The sequence below is a fragment of the Strix uralensis genome, chromosome 8 (genome assembly GCF_047716275.1).
Source record: "Strix uralensis isolate ZFMK-TIS-50842 chromosome 8, bStrUra1, whole genome shotgun sequence".
Classification (NCBI taxonomy): domain Eukaryota; kingdom Metazoa; phylum Chordata; class Aves; order Strigiformes; family Strigidae; genus Strix; species Strix uralensis.
The window spans coordinates 6,831,872-6,859,395 of NC_133979.1; the positions used below are offsets into that span (position 1 = coordinate 6,831,872).

General features: G+C 40.8%; 1 protein-coding gene across 1 annotated transcript in view; it reads left to right on the forward strand.

The window, feature by feature from the left end:
• LRP8 (LDL receptor related protein 8) overlaps window positions 1–27,524 on the forward strand; it is a 192,940-nt gene that overhangs the window by 105,947 nt on the left and 59,469 nt on the right. Inside the window, exon 3 of the mRNA XM_074876017.1 lies at window positions 7,903–8,025. Within this exon, the coding sequence (XP_074732118.1) occupies window positions 7,903–8,025 (123 nt within the window). The remainder of the gene's footprint in view (window positions 1–7,902; window positions 8,026–27,524) is intronic.

Sequence of the window (27,524 nt, forward strand, 5' to 3'; positions counted from 1 at the left end):
ACCTGCCAACTTGCCACATCGCAGTGAGGTTGATCAGTAGCATCCAGAGGTGACTGCAGGCTGGACAGGGTTGTCAGCCTATGTCTGAGCAAAACTGGGGGTGTATCTAAGATGCTGATAGGAAAATCTGTCCCTTCCTTCCCTTTCCTCTGCAGGAGGACATGATTTTCCAATTTACAAGTAGAATTGAAGGGAGGTTGGTTGGTTTCTTGTGGGTGGGTTTGTTTTTTTAAACTCCAGAGACTGGGTTCCTGGAGAATAGCAAGGAGAAAATTATCACAAAACCTGGTTTTGTACAGCTTAAAAGATCACTGATGCTTTATGAGTGGATCTTATAAAAACTGAGAAAGCTGAAGGAAAAATGGAGGGAGCAGATGTCAGAGGGAGCCTTGCCTGAAGGAGTGTGGAGCACATTCCTCTGAAGCAGGGTAGCACTTCAGCTCTCTGCCCGGTGTGTTGCCAGCTGCAAAGCTCCCCTGGACAAAGCCCCAGAGCCCTGCTAAAGCTTTTGAATGCCAAAGGAGAACTTGTCTTGAATACTCAAATAGTATGTTTTACAGACCTCTGATGCCCTCGAAGGAGCACACCAGTACAAATGGTCATTTTGTCCTTGAATTTTCTTCTGGGATTCCAGCTCTTCCCACTGGTGAAGCCTGGTTTGTAGGAACAAATGCCGCATTCATTAGATCAACTTGTGTATTTGGCAAAATCCAGAGCAACTTTTGAGCGTACGGCCCCTTCTTGAAGTCTGAAATGTCAGCAGCAACCTGAGAACAGGTTGGGGAAAAATTGTGTTCAGTTTTGCCTTGAATACATGAGTAGATTTAGCAATGAAGGCATGTACTTGTTAGTTGAAGTCACTTTAATTTCATACATGAACAAAATGCTGTTTGTGTTCTGTGTTTTCCATAGCTTGCAATTAGGTACTGCAGTTTTCCTTGTGTTAAACATGAAAATATATTTAAATAATTTTAAGTAAGGAGCTTACACATATTACCATTTAAAATGCACAAAGGTGGGTACCTTTGATACTAATGAAAAACCACAGGTGACATCTCTCTCTCCATTTAACTGATGTGGTTTGATTGATCAGGGGGACTAGTTTAGACTCAGCAGCTGCATGTTTTGGTTGATGTAATAGCAACTTCAGGCAGTCCCAAACCCTCTGACTAGGCTTCTGTCAATTGGGTGTTGTTTTCTGGGGCCGGGTTAGGGGGTCTTGGGAACAAGTTTCTTTAAAATGTATTTCATATGGAGTATCAAAGGGACTATGGTCTGTGCTTGAGAACCATCTGTTTGAGGTGATCTGATTAATCTTGCTTTATATATGTAATCGTCTGCTGAGGTGGCAGCATCAAAAAAAGTAGCCAGATTCAGAGAGCGGTTAAATATTCCCTTTCATTATTTTAAGGTGTCCTTAGTTGTCTGAAAATTAAAAGGGCTCGCCAGTCCACATCCACTAGGATTTCCTGACACTTCAACTCTTGGATCTCATCTGTTGCCATTTTATAGCTGCAAAACACCACATTCCTGGGATTTCCCATGCCGAGGATTTGGCAGTGAATGGCCTCCTGCAGCCAACCCTCTAGCCCTGGCTGGCAGAGGTGCTGCCCGTGGGGTTGGGCTCCCAACACATGGTGTTTGGGTGCCTAAAGCAGGGGCAGCTGAGCATGGCCAGGGATGGAGCACTGTTTGCCCACCTGCTGTGACCAGGAAACCACGCCAGGGTGGATTGTTCTACACTCCCTGTTACACTGCCTCCTTTGCAAAATCAATGCTGCGTTAGTCAACAGCAGAAGTTGAGAGTACTTGGGCTGCAGTACTGTCAGATGTAGGTTAGGATTTTCAAATCACTTTAAGAGGACTAAGATATCCTTTGGGTATATAACCTGACCAGAGGATTTGAGATCAGTACCACAGACTTTTTTTGAAGGGTGGGGACACTGACAAAGTACATGGTTAGGGCACAGTCTCCTGCTCCAAGAGTTTCCTGGGTTTAGGAGTATATAGCAAGTTTGTGGTGAATGTAACTTCAATTTTAAAAAAAAAAAAAAAAAAAAAATTGCTTTCTTGTATTGCTGGGAATTTTTGTTTGGGAGTGGCATTTGCAATGTCATGGTGGCTCTGTTTGCAATTAGGAGTTGACTGAGGTTATAAACTGAAGATGACTGCTGTAAAGTTTTGTTTGGCCCAGAATCTCTCAAGAGTGGAATTATGAACCCAGCCCCTACCTTTCTCTTGGTAAGCAGAAAACCTCATTGGGCAAGCAGATGATTCAGCTGGGGTGTATTTTGCTCACTGTGAGACTGGATTAATTGAGGTCCGTAAGAAGTGCAGAGTGAGCCATAATAATGATGAATTTTGTTCTGGGAAGAGCTTGCTTGTTTCCCATGTTACACTTCAAGCTGCCGTTGGCACGTCTCGGGGCTGAGTGTTGGTGATGGTTCTGTGTTAAGCTCCTGAACTCATGTGATGCTGCTTTTCTCCTTCTTGTATGGAGTCTTGTCAGCGGCTCTGATTAAGCCACTGATCAAAGTTGCCATTGAAGTTTCCCAGCATGAAATAAACCCCTGTTTTATGAATTTCAATTTTTCTTTCTGGCCTACCACCATTTTCCCATTCTCACGTCCTACAGGGTTGTGCTGTTTTACCGTTGCAGAAGGATCACGGCAAAACTTTAATTGTATGGCCTTTTATTTTATTTTTACAGCAGCTTAGGTGACACTAGTTTCTGCAAGAAGACTGAATACTAGCTGCAAATGAGAACAGATAGACAGTTTGATGGGAGATCTGGTATTGGTTCAGAAGTTAAAATAGGAGCAGGATCCATGTAAAGGAATGAGGGTAGCGGAACAAATGAAACCAGTTTTCAGTGGTTTTGGTGTCTGGGGTTTTTGGTCATTTGTTTTTTAATCCCTAGTTGCCTTTTTCCCTCTGCAGTAAACATACCTTGAGTATTAGATACAGAAGCTGTACAGACCCAGCTGGCTGTGGTAGCACATGCTGCAGACAGGCCCAGTGACCGCTTTCTGCCCTCATCTGCCTCTGGAGCTGTAATTTTGATTGTTCTCTGTTCAGCTACCAATTTTATGAAACTTGTAGGAGTAAACATTTTCCACATCTTTCCCGTTTTTCAGAATAGGTAGAAATTGGCCAGCAGTTACTGAGGGGGGTAAAATGGGGAGAGAGCACAGTCTGTGACAGGGTCTTCGTGGGTTAGCACTCAAGGATGCTCTCATCAGCCTGGTTTTCTGCTGGATACACAACCCAGAGTTTGAACAAAACCCTTAATCTAAAAATCCTGTGTTTAGTCTGTCACTACTACATAGGGGTTCGTTCTCTGGGGGGAGGAAATCTTTAAGTCCTTTACGGGCAAGTTATAGTAAGAAAATGTGCTTTTGTATGTGCTTTTACATCACTGCTGCTGTTGAACAACTACAGCTTTGCTCATGGAACTGTTGATGGTATGGGTGAAGTATGTTCACTCCACTTTTCAGCTGTGTTGATTTGGGGAAAATTAGAGTAGCAAAAAATGAAGCTATTGTAGACTGGTGTATTGCTTAGTATTACAGATGTGCAAAGTAGGAATAAACAAGAGGTGTGAATTGGAAATTGAATCACAGAGGCCTGGTGTCTTATAAAGAGTACCGTGTAAAGATGTTCCTGCTCCATAAAGCCTCTAGAACTGAAGCAAAATTTAAGTGAGGTTAAATGAAGTGATTGAGGGCTTGTGATGGCAATGGAGGGGTGTTGGGTTTTATTAGAAAGAGAAGAAAGAATAAATCCTGGACCTTTCAATTAGATTCAGATACCTGTTTGGCTTTAGGGTCAGGGATTTGACCTTTCAAGAGAGAGGTATTTTTGGAAGTTATAATTCACATTTAGATCATCCAGTCCCTGCTCCTAGCCAGTACAAGATTTGTTCCTTTGAGTACGTGTTTATTTCCTCCAGTCTAATTATACATATCCCCAGTGATTGCTTTTTTATGAATTCCCTCTATAAATGTTCATATTCTAAACCAGTCTCCCTGGGTTCTCTGCTTTTAATTTGCTGCAGGGATGAACCCTGAATCCGTACTTGCAATTCAGGATAAGAGATGGGAGTAATGGAAAAGAAAAGAATGTTTTGCAAAATAAGGGACCACGTTGGTTTGATGCAGTTTAGTTTAAAATTCAGTGTGTTGGGGTATTTTTCTGTCATGGCTGGATAAAGTTGAAACCTTCCTTTTCCCCCTTGCCTTTCTTTCTGGGAGAAGAGAAACAGGGATGACTTCCTTTGACCAAGCCTCCCTTTGGAAAGCTGCCCAAGCCAGGGCTCATACCCGTGGGAGCTGAGCCCCATGGTCGCACAGGTGCCGACTTCCACCCTGGAGTTTCTGACATATCTGTCTAGCTGCAGATGTGAGAAAGGAAAAGCAGGTACCAAAGGCAAATTAAGTGAGAGTCAAAAGAAAGGCAGTCTCTTTGGTGTCACTCTGCATCCAGGCAGGGGAAAAGATGAAAGGCTCTGCATATGCTTCAGTAGCCTTCTCTTTTTTCTTGTTCCAGGTATTGGTTTGCCCCCTGAGGAGCAGAGGCGCAGGGATGCTGTGACTACTTACTCTTGTTTGTTTATGTTCATTTTGAAGAGACATGTGAGCGGAGCTGCCTGGGCTGCTTACGGCAAAGGAAATGGATCTCAGGGGAACAATTAATTTTGCTTGGCTATTTCTGAGCCAGGTGAAACCGTAAAATGAATGTGTGTCCTCCCCATTGTCTAAAAGGGCTGTATTTATTTATTTTACATTTTAATGCACCACTGACAATTTATTGTGTGAGCCTCGATGAATTTTTAATAGAGAATTGATAGAAGAAAGGTGTATAACATGGGAGATTAATAGAAAAGGTTATTGGACTTGAAAAAGGAAAAGGAAGAAAAAGACAGAGAGCTGATATTTTAATTAACTGCTCCCTGCCTGTGTTGTGATCCCAGAGACATGACGATTGAGTGCCAGAAGGTGAATCTGGTTGGAAATAAAGTGATTCCAGTCTTGTATTAGAGGTGAGAAATGAGACAGTGCTTCAGTATTCTTGCAGTTTGAATAGTCTGGGTTGCTGTTTGCAGCACAAAGCAGAGTTTATTGGAATTAAGGCAGTCTGCAGAGCTGTGACCCAATGTGTTAGAGAGTAATAGTAGTAAAAAATAATAACAAAATATAGTATGTAAAATAATAAAATGCAGAAAGAGTAAAAAAAAAAATGTAGTGGAAGTAAATATTAATAATCATAGAAAGGTTTGGGCTCTACCTCCCTTAATCTTGTTCTTTTAAGAGATTAGACAGTTTAGATTCAAACAAAGGACTAAATGCATTTGTATCCTGCTGATTTTTCTGTCTTGGGACTGTTGGACCTTTGGGTGGGCGTATGGACAGGGATGATGCTTTTCAGTTAGGCCACTGCTGATGAGTGGTTGTGCCCAACTTCATTTTGCAAAGTGGAGCTGCACTCGGGGAGCAAATTAACACCTTGCAAATGACGCCCCAGGACTGTCAGTAATGCTTTTCTCCCCCTTTTGTGAATCCTGGCAATCTTATTAATTGTGCTGCCGAAGAGTAGTGTCAGGGGAACAAAGCAATCAGTGCCACCATCTGCTGTGAGCAGGCTGGCCATGTTGAAGGGGAATGCCTGTTACGCTCTTTTCTGTGGCTGACCCCCTCGCTCACACTTGCGTCCACATGTCCCGGAAATAACAGTGATCAGGGTGTTAGACTGATGGAAAAATGGGAGGTCTATTTTGCGGCAGAAAAGTAGTTGTGTTGCTGTTTGGATCTCTAGAGAATAAGTCAAAGGACAGTTTTCCTATGGAAAACAAGACATTAGGACATTGAGAGAGCTAGTATAAAACTAAATACATTTTAAAAATTAAGTTTCTTATGTCTCAGTATTAAACTAGTTTCTGCTTTCTGGATGAAGATGTGATTGTTTCATTTGTAGATGGCATAACCTTCCCCTAAGAGCAGATACTAACATTTTACCCAGTCAGCTTCACAGCAAGCAGGAAAACGCTTCGACTTTGGTTATGCATGCATATCCCATCGGTATCTGGTCAGAGTTTCTGACCATTAAATACATCAGATTAATCTATGTCAAAACTTGCATTAAATGCACCAGGAGTGATGCACAATAGCCAGTTTCACAAATTTTGGTTTTCTAAGTCTTTTCCCTCTGATAATGGACGTGTAGTGCCTTTGGAAAATCAGACTGGATTCTTGGTATGACTGGTCTCTTGAAAAACTCTTGGTCTACATGGGGTTGGATTTTTTCCTGTATTAGTTCTTGATATCTGGTTCTGAATGACTGAAGAGAAAATTGGTTTTTTTCCTCCCTTCCAGAATCTGGCTCATTTAGCAACAGAAGGGGAGTAAATGTATGTTCTCTTTATGAAGTGCATTCTGAGAGATTGTACAGCTGCTTAGTGATGCTTTTCAGGGTTTTCCTGCTGGATGCCTGTTCAGGGAAGCTGCATGTTTTGTGTACTAGAAAATGAGTACTTGATCTCAGCCGTGTAGACCTCCAGTACCTCACACAGTAATGCTCCCTTTATCCTGTGACCGGTACTTAACGTAGCTCCCTCCCTGACAGCAGCTCATGTAAGAAAAAAAAGAAGGAAGAATAAAAGATCAAACCCTGGAGGCTTATTAGTTGTGTTGAATGCTTTGAAAACGTTTGCTGGAAGAAATATTGATGTAGCAATGATGTGCTCACATGACTTATATTAGGCAATAGCTGTCAAGCTCAGACCTCACCGTGAGGGCAGCTAAGCAGTGGAACAGATTGCCCAGGGAGGTTGCGCTGTCTCCATCTTGGGGGGTTGTAACACCAGACTGGATAAAACCTGGTCTGACCTCAGAGCTGACCCTGTCTTGAGCAGGAGGTTGGACTTGATGACCTCCTGAGGTCTTTACTACCTGAATTTTCCTGTGATCCTATTAGGTTGTGAGCAGCTTTGCAGAGGGAAGAAACAAATCTTCTCTCCACCACTACTTCCTCTGTAAATTGATCACTAACAAAGGTAGATGCCAGTTAGCCATAGAGTCTTGGTCTTCAAGGGTGGTAAAGCTGAGCCTGAGCCATCACTCATGACTCACGGCATGGCTGTTCAGTCCAGTTCCTGGCAGAAAAGCCACTGAAGTCACCATTGTGAAAGCACTGAGTGACTGGTGATCACATTGACACTGAGGCCACGATCTGCAGGGACCAGATATCTGTAGGTTACTTTCAGCTGCAATGGAAAGATGCTGACTAGTATTACAGGACTGGTTGTGCTGCACCACTGGAACAGAGAAATAGACCAATTAGTTGCTTGAGTTCATGTCTTGCAACTTTTTCAAGCCCTAGATGAATGCAAGCAAAGTAAAGAGCACAGAGTGGTTGACATTTAATGAAACGATTTTTAGTGTTTGGAGGAGTGCTTTATGATCATCTACTATGGTGACAGATTTACTAAAAAGCCATGAATAGATTGCATAGATAAAAACATTATTGCTCCTAGATTGTAGTACTCCAAAGGTGAGACTTGTTTGTCTTGTCTGTAAATCATGCAGCATGCTTTCAGTTCTATGTAGGCAGCAGCTTTTTGTAGTAAAAGCCTTAGAAAATTATTTTGAAAAAGAACAACCCTGATTTTTGAATGTCTGGAAAAAGACATAGAAGAGGGAATCCATGTTAAATAATAGAGGGGTAAGAGTTCTAGCAAGAAGAATATACCCACCTTTGATACCTGTTTGACTCTGTCGTGAAGAAGTAATGTTGAATGTGAAATGAATCCTCTCAAGATATGATATTGTCCTTAATGGGATTGCATGAAATGGAGGTCTTCCGCACTGCTTATATTTGTACTAAGTACTTTTTTTTTTCTTGCAGCAAAGAAAACTTGTGCCGAGTCAGATTTCACTTGTGACAACGGCCACTGCATCCCAGCCAGGTGGAAATGTGATGGTGAAGAAGAATGTCCTGATGGGTCAGATGAATCGGAAGCAGCCTGCAGTGAGTAGCACAGAAAAGTGATGTTTCTCAGACGTGTTGTCTTATGAAAGCATAGAGAAATTGGAGGTGTTGTTCCCAACACTTGTAGGATGATCTGTCAACTTTTGCTTCTGTTAGAACAGAAATTAAAGACACAAAAGATTCAGGTCATTCAAATCAGATGGTTTCCAAACGTGACGGTTTTCCAGACTGAGAGACAGCACTATCTAGTGTGTATTTCTGTCTGTAACAAAATCAAAACCAGCTCTAGCTCTGTTACAACCAGATAAACTGTAGAGCTCATGATCAGCAGTGGTGCATGAAGATTCACAGTCACCTGGGATCAGGCCTTTTGGAAACTTGGATTTGCAGCAGTTTGCATGGTAGCATATTGGGATTTATCAGCACTGCAGACAGCACTTCTGTCATTACAGAGGAACTTTGCAATGTCAGAGTATTGCTCCATTATTATTTTTTTGCTTTTGAGAACAAATGAAGAAAAAGGTAGCAGATGGAAGATGAGCAATGTAAAATAACTAAAGCTGAGAGTAAGTATGACAGATGTTAACTGCAGGTAACACCTTTAAAAAACCCATTTATTCAGTCAGTCAAAAGGACATGCTTGATTTTTGTGTAGTGCATTTTATCTTGTTCTTTTGACTCTCTGAGGAGGTCCATTTGCGCTCCATTGTTCTAGAACTGTGAGGGGTTGTCTGATGTTGAGTTGAAGGGAATCCCAGGGTTATTTTAATGAAGACGCTAACTAATACATAGCCTTCTATTTGTGTGCTTGCTTATGTCTGCACATTTGTTCTTGGACAGACTAAGAAACTAGTACAAGCCATTCTATTGAATTTCCAGTCACATACTTCACAAATATATTCCCATGAGTCAGAAGCAGTGTTGGAGGAAGTATTTTATTGGATTTCACCAGAATGGGACTCACAGAGGGCTTCAAAATTAACCATACTTTTTATTTTTAAGCTTAGTAGCAGTCCTACTTTCTCCCTAATTAGGAAAGATGAATGCACTGCTCTTGCGTAAAATGAATGGAATCACTTTTGCAGCCATATACAGGCTACAGAAAAGGATTACTTCAGTAACTGCATTAACATATTTATGTATTGTATGTGTTGGTCTTTCACCCTGCCTCATCCTTAGTGAAAAACTATCTTATTAATGCTGCTTCCACTACCTGATTGCCTGGAGGAGTGCTGAATAACTAAGCAGCTCCATTCCCTGCAGTCGCTGTCTGTAAATCTCTTGTCAGAGGCCATAGCCTGGACCATGCAGTGCTAAGATCCCTGACGATTTCTCTTAATCATCTTCCATTCCTTTTCTAGCCTCTTCATCTTCCATTTTTTCCCCCCTCTTAGGTTCATCCTCTGGGGAAATCAGCCTTAAAACTTAAATATCATAAAGGAGACTCGACGTGAGCCTCTGATTGTTACAGTATGGGACTGTCATCCTGAGAGGAAATTTGTTCATTTTTGTGTGATAATATTTTAAATTTTTTTATTTCCCCTCCCCTGCTTGAAACTTTGCAAGTGACTGAAGTCTACATTTCTGTGTCAGTTCTTCTGTTCAGAAAAACAGATGGCCCTTGAAACATTTCCCTGCTGCTCATGGGAGTGGGCCAGTGTTACCTCAACACAGGCAGAAGTTTGTTCCCATTCTGTAGTATATGCCTAACAAATAGGGAATTCCTAGTGAAAGTAGCAGTACCTGTATGGACCAATTCTTCATTTATTTATTTTTTTCATACAAGGGCTTTGAAACCAGCTCAAAGTCTATGGCATATAACTATGCCATGTTTTACTTGTTTATGTCAAGCAGATTTGCCATGCTTTGCCTCAGCATAAGATATTTAGATTTTGTTACGAGTTTTAGCCAAAATAGGTCAATTTGTGTGATGAATGCATGAAGTTATGTCTTTATGTTCACAGGAGACTCGATACAAGCCTATGTCTGAAGTGGCTAGCTCTGAAAAGAAGCCGATGTTTCTGTCTGCACTAGTTAAAAACTTGCCTTTGAGTCTTAAAAATGTCTGCAACTAGAATTTTAGTACTTTTTTATAGGATTATTCAGATCTGAAGTTCACACTTAATCAGATGAAGATCAAGTAATTTTAATCTTATGACTGTTGATAGCTATAGGCTTTAATTTGCATGGTAAGGACATGCTCTCCAGATGTTTTGTATCCTTGTCAAAGTATGCGTCATCTCAAAGGCTGATCCGATCTGCTGTGTGAGGAAACAGAATCAACCTGGTAACGCACAAGCACAGTGCTGGTGATGGAGTTAATTCACATATGTTTGCAGGTCTTCCTACCATCACTGGTCAAGACAGCAGTACCTGGTGGACTATTAAACTGCAGTGTTCAGCTTTTGTTTTTTGTTTGTACCCCTAATGTAAAAGGCCTAGCTCTCTGTGCATGCAATTATTATTTAAGGGCAAAGAGGAGGCTGTAATGACAGACAGAAAATGTAGTGGGAGGCAAAATGTATAGTTGGACGTTCCTATATGGTCCCTTCAGTACCATTTTATTTCTCCCTGATGAAGACAAGGCTGAGCTTTCTCCCTGTGCTGAGAAATGACTGCAGGCCCCTATGACTGTCTCATTTTCCTGTTTAGAAATGCAGCACAGCCCTTTGGAGGAGCCTGCACTGCAGAGTTCCCCTAGGGAAGGGACAGTTTGGCACACGGAGATTTCTCACCTCTGGCAAGATCAAACTGCTTTATAAAATCAATTGCGTTCAGACAGGCTACATAACTGCCAGCACCTCTACCAGGATCTAGAGTTATTCCTCAACTGATGCAACACTGGGACATTGTCCGTAGTCCATTCAGCTGGGGAGGTTAAGAGCTTTAATAATGCTGACTGTTGCGTTTTAGGAGTATTTCCAGCTTAAAATGTGATGAAGAGAAGGCAGTTCCTCACAGCATCTAGCCACCTGCTAAATGACTTTTTATTTTCTGAATGCTTTTGTGGTATATTTTTTAAATACGCTTTGTGCTCTCTTATTGGTAGTTAGGGAATATTGCATCCTAATCTCTAATGCTCAATTAAAGGTAACAGTTTTTGGTCTCTCTCTCTTTCTTTTTTTTTTTTTAAGATAACTCCACTGCAAAACCAAACCAGTACTTTACTTTTTCCCAGATCCCTGAACTTGCTCAGCTTTGTACCTAACAATATCCTCTCTAGGGATGTTACCCATCCCCAGGTGTTCAGGACAGCATGACCTGAGTCCTGTCAGATAGGCAAGACAGCATCACAGCTGGCCTGACTCCTGTTGGACCTGTGATATCTGGGGCCTTTTCTGCTATTCATGCAATTATTTTTTTTAAACTACATTTTCTTTAAGCCATGGAATGTGGCTGGGAACAGTAGCTGTAAGGGTATCTCTTCAGTCCCACTGAATTCTCAGCTGATGAGATCTATAGGACTTATCCCTGTGGGGGGCTTTGGTGCTAGTTGAAGGTTGATTAATTTCTAGCATGGGCTGATATTGGAGAAGATGGTTATCCAGGCTTTTGGTTTTAAATGGGTCATTATGAATAAGAAACTGCTTGTATTTCTTCATTTTTCTTTGAATCAGATTCTTAACCTAAGCATGCTCTCACATCTATAGGTTTGTCCAAGTGAATTATTCATGTAACATGTGAGTGTCACCACTAAACCTCAGTGTTCTGCCATCTGTCAGTTTTTCAGTGCTATTATCTGGCTGCTGAATTGTCTCAATTTATATTAAGGTTTCAAAGCAACGTGTCCCCCTTTTCTGTGAGCTCATCTATTCAGGATCATCTTGTGGGCTGGATCTGTTCTCTCTGAAGTCATAATCAGAAATACTGTCAGTTTGGGCGGGAGGTGTGTTTTATTATATTTTTTTTATTTCTGTGTGGAAACAGAATGAGCCCCTAAATCAAGGGAAGCAAGACCATGTGAGCTCAGAAATTAGTGCTATCCACAAGGAGTGGAAGGGATCAAATTCACTATTCAAAAAGTTGTGTTGATTGAGGCTGGGGGAGGGAGGAGAGGGAGGAAGAATTTAATATTGAAGAGTAGAAAGTTATTTTGAGAAACATACTTAATAAATGAAAAGAAATGGGATGGTGGGTGAGAGGGAACAAAGAAACACCATTTAACTGTGCAGTGGTGCTCCTGGTGGGGAAGGGGAAGAGTTAGTACTTGGGCATGCCAGCTTCCAGCCTCGTCTTCCTTGACAAAGCCTTTTTTTTTAGAGTCAGGAATTGCCTGAACTAGGCCCTCTGTACAGGAAAGGTTGGCTGCTTGTACATAAAGCCAATGAACCACTTCGGCCTTGCAGGATACATGCCAAGAAATAGCGGGGGGAGAAGCAGGTTTGTCCTCCTGTTTGACATCAGCCATTGCTGCTTCTCCCTGCCTGCCCTGAGGGAGAGCCTAGAGTGGGTGCAAAACTGCCATTTCTGGAAGGTGCTCTGAAATGATAATGGATTTCATCTTTGCTGTGCCAGCTTGTTAGTATGCAAGGAGCTCCCCATAAATCATTAAAAAGCATAGCAAAGTATCTGGAAGTAGTGGGAGTAGAGTTAGTGCCTCTGTCAGCCCAATGCCTGAGACTCCCACGTACCTCACCAGCAGCTGTTTTGAGATACAGAAAATATTTTTGACCTCAGAGTAGGCTTGAACGCTGAGGATCTTACAATTGTTTGCTGCGAGCTTATACAGCAGCATACCTCTGCCAACTGCAGGAAGCCTTCTGTAGCCTACTCATATTCTCCTGTTGGAGAGCCCACCATGGCCAGAGCCCTGGACTTATTTTTCATTGCTCTCACTGAAAGCAACCCAGTGTGACTTGGTGATCACCCTGGAGCTGTGATGTAGCCACTGCTGATATACACAGGCTTTGCTTATGCATATGAAAAGATTCCTCACTATTTTCCTATGTAGTTTCTTGAAGCTGACAAGAGGGGGAAGGGAAGTAATTTTTCTTACTGAGCTAACAGAGACCTCCAGCAAAATGAATGTTATCTACCTAATGCTGTTCCAGTGCAGGTACTGAATCATTCTGCTTTTTTACAAGAAGGAAATTTTAAAATTTCCCTCTGAAGTATTTTGATTACTTAACCAGTGACTTAAACAAAAGATCTCTAGAGAAAAATAAAAACAAATGCTAACAAACAGTAACAGCACTGATGGGAACACAAATTAAAGGGATAGAGCAAGTGAAAATCTAAGCTGGCAAACTCTTGCCTTAGGACATTGTATATATAATGAGATCGAGGAATGCAGGCAGCATAAACTCACCACTTATTTCCTTACCAGATATGTGACATTCTCCTAGTTAAGAGCAGAAATTATTATACAAAAAGGTATAGTAGGGTGTTACGATGAAGAAAGAGAAGCGGAAATCTGAATTTGTATTACATTAAATAGGTGAATGATTTAATAGGGCAGGTTTAATAAGCATCAGTCCTGGAAATAGATTTTTAAATGGAAATGGAATATAAAATCAAACCCTGAATGTTGGTTTGAAATACAGTACCAGTTCATGCAGTCCTTTATTTTGAAGTACATGTCACAAGTTGTTCAGGGAGATGTATCCAAACTTGACAGTTATATTTTTAATGGGTATTTTCCATGGTCCCAGGCACTTTGTGTGCTGCTGCTGTGTGTGCTGATCTCTCACAGTAGTGATCAGTTCTGCCCTCATTTTCTATTAAGTTGCCTAGATGCAAAATTCTGTAATTATTGGTTGTGTCAACAGTATTGTTTGCCCCCAAATGCACAGTCCTCTCCTAGCTCTCCATTCACCCCAAAGGTCTCTAGTATTCTTCTTTGATACAGATCTCCTGCATGACTGAGTTTGGTGACATTACTGTGCTTTTGTGGAAAGTGCCTTAATAAACTGTTCCCTGCCCTTGGACAATATATCCTGGAGAAGGGTAGACTGCCTTATTCAAGGCATCACATATACTGGGCCATTGAACTTCAAGTAGCAAAACAAAAAATTAGGCCAAATCAGCCAGACACAGCCAGATACCAGGTTTTAGGACCTGGGGCAGTAACAGAGTGGAGGGCGGTTTGTTTTTTTTTTTTTTCCCCCCAACATTAAGAGTGGATCTGTTTGTATATATATGATAAGATGGTGGGGGATTGTAAATGCAGTGGAACATGTAAATTAAAGACCATTCTGTTAGGTTAATTTGTTACAGATCATTCAGGGAATTGAACAGGGTGATGCTAATGTCAGATTTACAGGTGTGCAATTTAACAACACTCCCACTACACTAACTGGCTATTGCTAGCATAAAATACAGCTGCTTTGGTGGTCTTGTCATTGTCCCCCCATCACTGTCCCTGGTGGGCTGTTGGAAGCACTGCTGAATTACAGCAGCTGAGGGCTGCATCTGTAAAACAAATACAGGACAAGGTACAGGATGTGGAAGCACTTCTAGAGCTACAGGATCCTCCCAGTGACAAGGCATAAAAGAGGCAGTCTTGTTTTCCAGACACCCAGACTGGTTTGTAGGGTAATGATGAAAGCTTTGATTTGTCAATGTGATCAAATTGAGACAGAATAAAATGAAAACAGCCCATGATCATCTCTCCATGAAGTCATGGAATAATTTTAAGATAGAAGGGACCTCTGGGAGTCATCTAGTCCAATCCCCTGTTCAAAGTGGACCCCTGTTCTCATGTTTGACTACCCTTATTAATGAAGAAATATCTTGCCAGACTTTGCTTTGTTGCAGCACATGTCTGTCACCTCCCATCCTGTCACTGTGCGCCTCCAAGAACAGTCTGGCTCCATCTTCCCTAGTCCCTCCCATTTTGTGGTTGAAGGCAGCAATAAAATCTTCCTTTAGCCATCTCTTCTGGTTGCTGAACAAATGCTGTTTCCTCAACCTCTCCTTGTATGTAGTCTCTCACTTCAGATTATTTTGTCAGATAATTGGAAATGACACAATTCTACAACTGGGATACAATTTTTGCATTGTTCACTCACCTCTGTCAAAGCTTTACCACATCTAAAATATAACTTAAAAATTAATTCATTTTTATCTCTTTAGTATGCTACCTAGCTTCCAGGTCTACTTAGCAGAGCGTTCCAGACTCTTGAAAACTTGTTTCCGTGGAAGTGTTTAACGGTACACTAGAGATGGACAAGACTTATTGAGATCTGTTAGCAGACCAGTAGCTCCCTACGGACTGTGGCTTATAGTCCAGTGCAGATTTTTAAGTCCTTTTTATCCTAAGTGTATGTAACTCTTCAAATTTTCACAAATGTACCTTTACTCTTGATTTAATCATCTTGTCTTGACCAGTGTATACTTATTTCCCAAGTTCCTCTGGTTCTTTAACCACTGCAACTGCTTTGAATGCCTCCAGGTGTGTCCTTACTGAGCAACCCCAAGCTGACCTCAGTATCCCAAAGGACACAAAACTGTAGGATATAACATGAGAAGTCTTTGACAGGGTAAGGAACCAAATCCAGTTTTTCCTGCATCCTGTTCCTTTTCCTGAAGCATGAAATTATCCTTTTTACATCAAAGGAAATTCAGCGAACTCAAAGCCTAGCTGTTTATCCCTAGGAGTGGGATAACTTTATCTGTTGCTCATGGGCAGCGAATTACATCTCCTTTTTGATGATTACATGCCTTTGGTGGTCTCAGCATTTTACTTGCCTAGAGATGTAAATGAGTTTAGGGTATGTAACGATTGTGCTCCAATTCTACTAGTGCTGAAGAGTTTCAAGTAATACCTGTTCAAAACAAAGTGTGTTTTTTCCTTTAAGGGAAGGTGTTTAGAGCTTATATCTCAGAAGTGACCTTTTCAGAGGGCTGAGTCCTGTGGGAAAACCAAAAGAAAATCCCTATTTGGTCTTTTCTGATGTTTTTATCGTTCTTTTCTTAAGCAACGTTACCTTGCAAGAAAATCACTTTTTCATGTAGCATTGCAGGCTTTGACATTTGCAGTATTCCCGTACCTCAGATCGACTTTTGAGCTTTTGCTAGTTGACTGCTACAAAGATTTAAACTCTGGCATTTAAATATTTTTCCTATTGGTCTAATGCGTTCATGCAGTTCATAAACAGGAATGGTCATAAAAGAGTTTGATGCTGCCTTTTTATGGCTATAATTAATCTTGCAGTTATTTCAATAGGAGAGAATAGCAGCAAAATGAAAGTTGAGCATGTGAAGCTCTTGTATGTGTAATTATTTAACAGGCCATAAATATTGAACTAGTAAAAACTTAAGAGGTTTTCAGAAATCTCAAGCAGCTTTTCATTGCCTAGTGCTTTTTCTTCTGTTCTCTTGCAGCTTGCTTTCTGAAATTCAGATTACCTGATTTTTGTATTTATATTTTTGTTGGGGGGCAGGGGCAGGGATCATGGTTGATTTACTTACTGTGGCTGACATGAAAAGGAAATAGTTTCTGGGAATCAAAGGCAAAGCATAATTTGAAAATCGAAATGTTTTGCTAACTGAAGCAGTATTGCACTGCAAGAGTAAGAAAACAAACACTTTCTCCTTTCTTAAATGGGTGAATTGCGGTATGAGGAAAATAAGTGAATATCAAATGACATTATTTTAACATTTTTCACGTTTAAATAGCTTCTGTGTTTTAGTATCATAATGAATTGGATGTTGAAGCTCTGATTTCCTAGTTCCACCACCTTTTCCTTGTTCCACCACCTTTTCCTTGATAGGTATTTTCCCTTTCTTTCTCCATTTCTACAGTTGTAAGATTGTGTTTTCATTCAGGACAAACTCCCACTGAAATCATTTGCAGTTTTAATAAGAGTCTCGTGATACTCCATCCTGCTTCCTTGAGGATTAGGATCATGATTAAGACTGATTTAATATGCAGTCTCTGCATGCTTTGGTAGATAATTTATGTAATTTAAACCTTGCACTCGAGATTTTTAATTCTCTGAAACACTTTCAATCAGATTGTGCTCTGGGGTGAGGCATGGTCACTGATGGCACTGTCTGCATGTGTGAGGGTAGTGTGGATTTTCAACCTGTGCATTTGTGGGATGCAGTGAGCTTCTGTAGCTGCTGAGAGCCTTAGTCAGGGCTCTGCTTTAGCAGTAGCTTCTAGCTTCCTAGGGACGCTGTATTCAGTGGCTATATTTGAAGCGACAGATTTCAGCTCATCCTTTCAGTCTTGTATTTTAACATATTAAAACACGTTAAGAATCCTTTGCTTTAAAATACAAAGGACTTAGCTGAGTAGCTTTGTTAGGCTGCACATGCTTACGTGTTCCCATATGAATGGACTCATGCCAGTTATTGCACCATTCTTCTGGCTTATACTGCTAGGGTAGTCATCTTATCATGTCATTTGAGTTCTGTAAGTGTACAAGACTCAAGTTATTGTATGAAGACTGTGAATTCTCGGTTTTGGCATAGAGGTTGCAAACGCTAGTCATTTTAGCACAAACATAACCGTGCTTCTCCCGTTTTTTTTTTGTACAGGGAGAAGCATGTCTAGCATGTTTGACAATCAGTGATTTCATTTCTAGCCATTGTGTTTACATTTATATGGGCAAAATTATACATGTGTATTTAGAAATGCACGTATGTACACACACACAAAAAAATAATGGTATGCTGTTCAAGCATTTCAACAGGTATATCGGCCCTGTATGGAACGTGAATGAGAAATAGCAATCAACATACTGAATTCTGCTAGAGTTTATATGTTTCTGCTTCACTTCCTGCCTCTAGACATGTTGCAAGTGTCAAAGTTGGAGCTGAGTTGTGCGAACCAGCAGGGATATTTGTAATGAAGTAAAAGTGTAGGTGGTAGGGGGGAGCCTTTTCTTCTCAGCAACAGGTCAACACACCACTATTCTTGTGCAACAGCCTGAACACATTCAATTAAAATTGCCATCTAAGCTGCCTGTTCTGTCCTCTGAACAAGAAAACAGGTGGGGGTTTCTTTGTATGTATATAAAAGACGAAATGTTCACTCTGAGGTAAGAAACACAATTATTTAATAGCAGCAGAGCCTTTTCAGACTTACTTTCTTTTGAACAAAGAAGAGCGGGGACATATTAGAAATGTCTATGCTCATCTACCTAATCTTTTTTTTGCCCTGAGTTCTTCATGTTCTGTTGGTCCCCTTTGAGCAGCATTTCATTTGTTGATACCTTTACTGCCTCAGAAGAATTGTCATCTTAATATGAAAAAGCAGCATCTTCATTTGGCATGAGCTCGGATCTCGATGCAGTAATGGCCTCTTTGTGGCCATGCAGCTGTTAGCAGCAATGGTGCAGGATGGCTTCCTTTCAGCTGCTGTGGCTGCTGGAGACGGCGTAACATGGAGTGTGACACTGTCCTCTATTTTTCCTTTATGGTAGGAATTTTTAAGAAGTCCTGCGTGCTGTTTGGTATAGTCAGTCCTTTGACAGAACAGAGAGGAGACACCATAATGACAGATACAAGGTGAAACACCAATGCTGCAACATACTTAGGCAAGCTTTCCGTTGGAATTTAAAAAAGGTGCAGACTTCAGGTAGCAGGAAAAAGTGTTTTACAATGAATTCTGACAGTTTGCTGGAGACCTGTATAATTTTTCTTTCTATGATTTTTATCACTCATCTTGGCAGGTTTCATTATGTTTGCTCATCTAGGGACTTTCTGTGCCTTTATTTTCCCTATTGATAAGAAGCACTTCTGCGACCATAATCTCTTTTACAAATGGGTATGGTCTCAATGCTGCTCAACTCCTTTATCCTTTGTATAATTTTGTCCCCCTTAGCGTTCTGTGGGGCTTTTTCCTTGCTGTTTTGATTAGAATAGGAGTAATCTTTGCGAATGAGAGAAAGAAAATGAGCCTGGGAAGAGGGGAAAATGAAAGAGCAGCTGCTGATACAGAGGCTCAGAGCACACCCCACGGGTGTGTGCTGGACTTTTAGCCACAGTTGAGAGACTTCTGAAGAGGCTGTGTTTTCATCGCTGTTTGTAACCAGCAGGCTCTTGATGGAGCCCAGTGTGCAGTCTCTGAGCATTGCTTCTTCCCAGCGCCTGGGGTACAGAATTGCTTCTTAATTAGCCAGAGAAAGGAAGGGAAGGAGCCAGCATGCACACGTGCACTTGTACATGAAGCCCCCAGTCTCATTTGTACTTGAGCATCTGCAGGAGTGGCGGCGCTGCCTCTGCTGGACCCGATCTCCCCTGAAATACTGGTACGTATGTGGCTGTCCTGCATCAACTCTTCAATTAATAGCCTGACGTGGTAGATAACTACAATTATGGGCTCCTCCCTATGACTCTGACCTCTCTGACCATATGCTTAATGATATTCCATCTTTTCAGAGCAGGAACTGGAAAGTTACCCTGCTTAACAGATACCTGTAAGTGCAGCTACTGATGTTTCACTTTTAAAATATTTAATTGCTGGCATGCTTGGAAACAGGATGCTAATCAAACAGGTTGCTTTGCCAGAAAACGACTGGGAGGAAATCAAGATAAAAAGCTATTGGTAAAATTCTGTAATCTTCTAGATTTCCCAGAGTACACCAAGCTTTTATACAGTTTATGTAAAATGAAAAAAACCACTCTTTATGAATAGATTTAATTAAATTAATCTGTGAGGAAAAATTAAAGTTGGCTTTGAAAGAGGTAATTCAAATCTCTCAACCAGTCAGATACAATGTTTTGTTTTTTACAAAGGCAAACCATGTCTAAGTTTCTAGTAGGGCTTTTGATTATTTTAATCAATGGTTTCTTCCCAGCTTGCACAATATGTTCACTTATAAGAAACAGCAATGCTGTGGAAGATCACAATAGAACAATCTATGTTTTTTCTCATAATTAAAGTTCCATTCTGTCTCCATAATTACCTAACTGTTCATCTGATGTGAAACTTGGAGAAACCGTTCCTGATCCATTATATTCAAGCCAGACAGCAAACTAAACTGCTTTTAAGGGATTAGAGAAATATTGTCAACCTTAAAATCACATTTTAAATCCTTTTTGCACTTTAACTACTCTACTATGAGCCCCTTTTAAATTGTATTTCTCTCTGATATCCACCAAGCACTTTACAAACCATGATTAAACTTGGTGGTTATTTCAGCACCAAGAGGTGTGTAAGGTCCTTCTGAAAAGCAGATCAGACATGGGTCCTCTAATAGCATTCACCATTTCCTTTATAATTAAGTAACTGTGTTTGCAACAGAGCATTGCTGAAGCCAGTGGGATTCAGCCAAGGTCTATGCAGTTGCCTTGTAGCGCAGTTTACGGCTGTGGTGAAGTTACTCCTGGGGGGGGGATTGCAGAGTAGATTTTATATCAGAACAGGCTCAAGTAAAGCAAGAAGACTAATGGAACAGAGTAATAGCAGAAGGAGTGGAACAAAGATTATAGGAATGAGGTCAAAAAGGTCCCTTATCTGAGACCAAGCGTGTCTTGACTGTTACCCTTATATATGCATAGATATGTAATAGATACATAGATACATATTTCTATGAACAAGATTGTTACAGATTTGGCAACAGTAGCCTGTGAGAGTACGATTTCAGGAAGAGCAAGAGCATGGTCAAGAAGTATGAGAGAATGCTCTATGCAAAGGGCAGGGTGAGCAGCAGTTAAGGTAGGAGGGCAAAAGGAAGAGGTGGCAGAAACAGGAGTCTGATGCCAGAGGTGGAGCACAGGTGCTTCTGCTTCCCACACTGTGAGGCAGTGGTAGCAAATTAAGATATTGTTCATGTATCTCAGGGAGCTTGCATGACATTGCTCATCTGGCAGTCAAGAAACCTGGGTTTGTTTTGGCTCTGCTGCTGCCTCATGGTGGGACCATAGGTAATTGAAGTAGTTAAAAGCGTCACCATCTGCAAAAACAGTGGTGTAATTTTGTCAAAGCTGCTCACAATGGTGCTACTGTATCTTACTAGGTGACTGGGAGTACATCTGTTGATTATATTCCTCTTTGATAGACACCAGCTAATAATAGGGCTATGAATTGTGTTTGGATTTTACCATTGGGTTAAAAGCCCTTAACTGTGGTACTCTTCCTGGTCTAATTTCTTGCCAGGTTTTTTTTATTAACTGAGTAAAAGTTAAGCACATGGGGACATTTAAGTTGAATGTTGCTCTTTCACAATCCTTTATTTAAATTTTTATTTTTACACCTCTTTAGCAAGATATTTTCTTAAGTTACTATTTTCTAAGAAGTGTAGGCAAGGAATAAAGCCTAGACATTCAGAAGTGCACAAGGAGATATCTATAGGCTCTAGGCTGAGACTTTTGAAAAAGATTACCAGTTTTTAAATGCACCTTTTTTGCATGCCTCAGCGTAGGCAGTTTCTTCTAATTTGAATGCCCTAAATTAATGACTTATAGGAAACAATTTCTTTTGCAGCCTTTACTTCTGCAGTGCTAGTGAGAAGGGGGGCATCTGGCCCTGCCCATTGCTTTAATATCGTGTACATGCATCAGTAGTTTAGTGAGGGCAGTGAGGTACACAGGCTCTGACAAAAACTGAACTTAAGCAACTTCAAATCCATCCATGTGAAAGCTTAAAAAAAAATTAAAATGGGAGTTTTGAATCTCTGTAGCCTTCAGGCACAGATCATCCCTTCCATATGTGCTCTCAGATTTTGCATCTTACTGTTCTAATGCATACTGTAGCTGGACTTCATTGTCCTGCAATTTAAAGGTCGCTATTGCTACTGCCAGCTGCTGTTGGACCGGGAGCATGGAATTTGGGGTTGCCTAGAAGTCAGCCCATCATTGCAGAATAGCAGTATGACATTATCTCAGTAGCAGTCACAGTCTGTTGTTTAGTGTGTTTTGAACTATTCCCTGTTACTTTGCATGAGCCAGTAATCTTGGTGGTTAAGGTTTAAGGAGAAATGTTTAAGCAGTATTGTACATCAGGATAATAGAGAAAAAGCAGAATTTTGATTGTTCTTTTTCCTTCCTTTCATTGCCAGACTGTGGTGGTGTAAACGTTACACCTTGTTTTATTTAAAATGCAGAATTATCCTTTTAAATTATACTTGCAAAGAAAAACAGAAAAAGTAAAAGATTTAAACTGTTGGCAGCCTCAGATCACTGGTGGCCTGAATTCTGAGCACAGTTTGTGTCCTAATGTGCAAGATTTTCTGTTTATCTAATAGTGGCCATTGCATTATGCTTATGCATACCAACCTGAATCCACATGTGTGTCTAAGTTCTGCATTACAGCTTCTTTCCATAGATTAGTGAGCAAGGAGTTTCCATGTGTGTGGCTCTTTTCTTTATGAGATGGGAACCCATGATATTTTCATCATATGGTATAAAGTATTTATTATAGTTTTTAAAGGTTGACTTCAGGAGACAGTCTGTGATGTGACTGCATTTAGTAACATAAATCAAAGTCCTTTTCTTTTTGCATATGTTTAAGAAGCTATGAGGCGTTAGTCACAGTGATTTCTAAATACCAGGGAGACAACCACTCCGAAAACATTTCAAATGGAAATAGCTTGAAGCTATAGAACGATGTTTAGAAAAGGCCAATTTAAACTAAATAAAGTAATCCCCTGTTATACGTAATAAATGGAGGAGAGATTTCTAAAACTGTGCAAAAGAATTAAAAAACCAATAATATCTGGGATTCAGGTTCCTGAGAAGAGTATGTTCAATGATTATGTAAAATCAGGATCTTCACAATTGTGAGATCAGTTCTTACCTTTTTGTAGCCTAACAACAATTCTGCATATTCCTCTCCTTCACTTAAGTTTTTTTTTCATTCATCTCTTTTATGGTCCTGGCTTGGAAGAAGTGTTTTTTTCCAAAGAGTGTAAAGCAGCTGCCACTGGAAGCTGTTGTGCAACATATGTCCCAGAAGGAGTGAATACAACCCTATCTGCTCATCAAATATTATGAGAACTAGGGCTGATGTTTCTGGCTTTCAAGACACTTTTTCTCTCCTACTGAGCCAAGAAAAAATTTTGATAGTTCAGACCCACACATGTGCTGACTTACTTCCTCTGTACTGTAACTACTTAACCACTTTCCCAAACCCCAGAGATCTTTAGAGATCAAAATCAACTGGATGGAGGGAATGGAGAGGTTTGAAAGGAGAAGCAATAGCATGCAGACCTTGAGTGTGATGATTCAGTGCACCGTTACAGCAGCCATGGATGACACATGCCAACACACACAATACATGGATGCATGAATCTGTCTTTTAAAAAAACATTTGGTACATCTGGAGCTCCTGCACTTCATGTAGTGTGTAGGTGTTGTCAACTAAAACCATGTTATGAACTGGACCTAGACAGCAGAGAGACTGGACAGAGCAAGTCAGGTTGTTCTGATGACTAAAAGTCAACAAGAGCATGTGTTAGCCTCTTCTTGAATGTGCTCACAGAATTTGCATTTGATTTTCTGTATACCCTGGTTTGCTAAGACTAGGCATTATTCCAAAATAGTGTAGGAATCTGGATGCTGGGGCAACTTGTAGGCTGGTTTTAGTCTTTTGTGTAGCCTTCCAGTGTTACCTTTATTGGAAAGGCTGATGTAATAAAGTAATACATTTGAAGATTGTTCTGAGCACACTTCTCCAGGCATAATCAATCAGGATATTGGGGTTATTTCAAACAGTAAGAAATGGGTATTTGATTTTGCTGATTTCACATGGCTACTCTTGTTCACTTTGGTTCGTGGGTTGTTTTTTTAACCCAACAGAATGAAGAATTCTTTAGGTATTCAGACAGTTTTCATACTTCCAGTTGCTTTTTGGGGGGAATAGAAGAGATTATTTCCTTTACATTTTGAAGATTGTACTGGTTCAGCTCAGCCTTTGTTTTTAACTCCAGCCTGTGGTCATTAGAAGTGTGTGTTGCTCCAGGACTAGACTGTAATTGTGACACAGATCAAAATGTCTGCCAGGCTATCCTTTCCCTCTTCTAAAAGCAGATTAGCAGACTGGCATCTGTTTTCTTTGGGGAAGATGGCACAGGTGCCCATACTGCAGAGGAGCTGCCTCACAGTGGTATAGCTGACCTTTCTGTGAGGAGTAGGATGATTAATGGAAGGTGTGCATGTGCTTACCAGTCATCCCATGTCCCTGATGTTAGCAGACAGGAATGGTGGCTTCTTGCTACACTTGTCTTTAGTGTGAAACGGGGCTGGGCAGGTGCTTTGAGTCTTACAGCGAAGCTTTTACAGTCTGCTAGACCCTTTCCCCTTGAGCTCTGCATGTCTTCTCTCCTGCAGTTGGCAGGTGAAGAAACCTATATAAAGACAACTCTGTCTCATTGTCAGAGAAGGTTTTGGAAAGGTTAGGCACTGAGAGTGCAGCAAGTTATTTAAAGTTCTGACATCAGACTCCCTCAAGTCTTATGTGGCTGCATAGGAAATTATAGCTGACCTGCATAGGAAATGAGGTGTACTTTCAACTTGAAAGTCATAAAAATTACTTTATCTAGACCAAGTGCAATCTTATCTACTATACAGGCAACAGAACTTTGTCTCCAAGATCTATTCTACCTCTTTCAGTTACACTAGGTTGGAAAGAAAGTCTTCCTGCTGAAGACATTAAAAAGGCATGTACCAGCTCTTAAGAATCAGTGCATTATACTATATTTCTGTGAGCTTTTCCCCCGCTTGCTATCTGGATCAGATTCTTGCAAATAAAGGTAATTCCATCACTGGGTTAGCAAATAGCTTTAGGAGCACCAGAACTAGTAAAGTTTGATTTATTCTGTGCCCCCCCCATCTCTCCCCTTCCCATTCATTTATGTCCTCTGCTTGATTGACTTTTTGGTGCATAAGAGGGTAAGAATTCCAGTTAAGTTTTCCCCAGCTTCTCCAGTTTCTCCTGCATGGTTGCTTTGTCATCCAATATAGGCTGAGCTTACTATGTAGCCTTTTGTTCTGTCAGAGTATTCTGCCTAGTCACTATTTTCACTGAACTTAAAGGAACTCTCCTTGAGACTTCTTATATTTTTGAGTTGTGGGGTTTTTTTTTTTAATTTGGCCACTGCATTAGAATTTATGAGGGCAGAGAAATAGATTGTTGGGGTTTTTTTAATTGTATATGGAACCTTTGTTTCCATAGGAAGTCAGCATAAGAACCTATAATATTGAGAGTTGAAACAATTACAGTCTAGTTACAAGGGGTAGTTGGATAATAAAGACATTAAATAAGGAAAGTCAGAAGTATGCATGAAAATTTTATGGCCAGGTATATTAAGGGTTGTAAGGAATTCTTTAGCTGTGTGAAAAACAAATCCTTATAGTGTGACACTGGTCAATGAGAGTGAAACAGTAAGCTGCAGTGGCAGAAAATGAGTAAATACGAAGAGTGTTTCTAATTTCTGCTCAGAAATCAGAGGAGGAAGAAGATGCGTTTGCATATTTAGTAACATCCCTGCCACTAAACAGCATCTATTAAAGTTTTTTTAAAACAGAAATACTGGCAAACTTGCATTGAAAGACACAGCTAGTGAGTTTTCTGATCCGTATTTTGATTTTTATTTTTTAAAAAACTCTTATTTCTGATCTTTTTTACAGATGTTGGAACACTGGTGTTAAGTTTCAATAAGTTCGTAAAAGCTAGTATTTTCATGGTAGTTTAAAAGGTTAAACAGAGCACAGTACAGAATCTGGTGTAGAAGGTCTGCAGTCCCAGACTTGAGTTCCTAACTGCTACAAAAATACACAGTTCAGCTCCGAGAGCTTTTCTTGTTAGTTTTGGAAAAAAATATAGAAAAGCTGATAACGGAATATAATTCCTCAAGATTTAAAAAAAAAAAAGTAATCTGTCAACATGTTAGGGAAAACAAGAGTTATCTCACTTTCAACTGTTTCTTGATTGAATCATGACCTTGTTAATAAGATACTGTGTGTGTTAATAAGCTATGTGTATTTTGTGATATGTGATTTGACTGAAACATAAAGGTTATAAAAATGTAGTTTACAAAATAATTAGAAACCATGTTAAACAAATTGAAGAACAGGTGACTGAGTGGTGGTAAAAGACATGGGTAACTGCTGTAAAGTGGAAAGGTTATTAGATGAGGGGTTGTGAACAATCTTACAAAGCTCACCTGATCACAGAGTTGGAAAATATGCCTTATTAAAAGAGTATTTGATTTACTGCAGAGAGGGTTGAGAGTTGCCTTTATCAATTTACACCTGTCTTCTAGAAAAGAGGTTTAATCACACAGTTGTTTCTTTATCTTGGCAAGAAACAGTACAATTTGATCCAATGAACAGGAGCTGAAACTAGATAAGAGAACTAGAGATAAAGACTAGAACTAGAGATAAGATACAGCTCTTAACAAGTGGACTCACTTGTCCAGAAACCTTTACCAACTGAAGTCTTTAAATCAAAATAGATACCCGTTTTAAAGATATGCTGTCATTTAACTGGAGGGTCGATGTAGAAAGACAACTTTTTTCTGTGCATTCAGCTGATTTTAATTGTCCTGTAGCTTTTAAATGTGGGAGGTTCTCTCAGCCAGTGCAAACAGATGTCGGAAGTTCTCTCAGCTGGTGCAAACAGATGTCAGTGAAGCTGCAGTTTTTAGGGAAAGACATTTGGCCCAACTGCTGCAAGCCGCAGTAAGCTCTGACACTGGGAGGTACTCCATCTGGGAATTAGGTGGGCATCCAGATCACTGGGAAGGAATTTTCAGGGCAAAAATAGCCTTGTTCGGTTAAGGGAAAGTAGTTTCACAGAATTCACAGAATCGTCTAGGTTGGAAAAGACCTTGAAGATCAACTAGTCCAACCATTAACCCAACATTGACAGTTCCCAACTACACCATATCCCTAAGTGCTATGTCGACCCTACTCTTAAACACCTCCAGGGATGGGGACTCCACCACCTCCCTGGGCAGCCCATTCCAATGCCTAACAACCCCTTCTGGAAAGAAATGCTTCCTAATATCGAGTCTAAACCTTTCCTGGCGCAACTTGAGGCCATTACCTCTTGTCCTATCACTTATTACTTGGTTAAAGAGACTCATCCGCAGCTCTCTGCACCCTCCTCTCAGGAAGTTGTAGAGGGCAATGAGGTCTCCCCTCAGCCTCCTCTTCTCCAGACTAAACAATCCCAGTTCCCTCAGCCGCTCCCCATCAGACCTGTGCCCCAGACCCTGCACCAGCTTCGTTGCCCTTCTCTGGACATGCTCGAGTCATTCAATGGCCTTTTTGTAGTGAGGGGCCCAAAACTGAACCCAGTCATCGAGGGGCAGCCTCACCAGTGCCGAGTACAGGGGTAAGATCCCTTCCCTGTCCCTGCTGTCCATGCTATTGCTGATACAAGCCAGGATACCATTGGCCTTCTTGGCAACCTGGGCACACTGGTGGCTCATGTTCAGCTGGCTGTCAATCAGCCCCCCCAGGTCCCTCTCTGACTAGCAGCTCTCCAGCCACTCCTCCCCAAGCCTGTAGCGCTGCTGGGGGTTGTTGTGGCCCAAGTGCCACACCCGGCATTTGGCCTTATTGAAACTCCTCCAGTTGGCCTCAGCCCATCGCTCCAGCCTGTCGAGATCTCTCTGCAGAGCCTCCCTACCCTCGAGCAG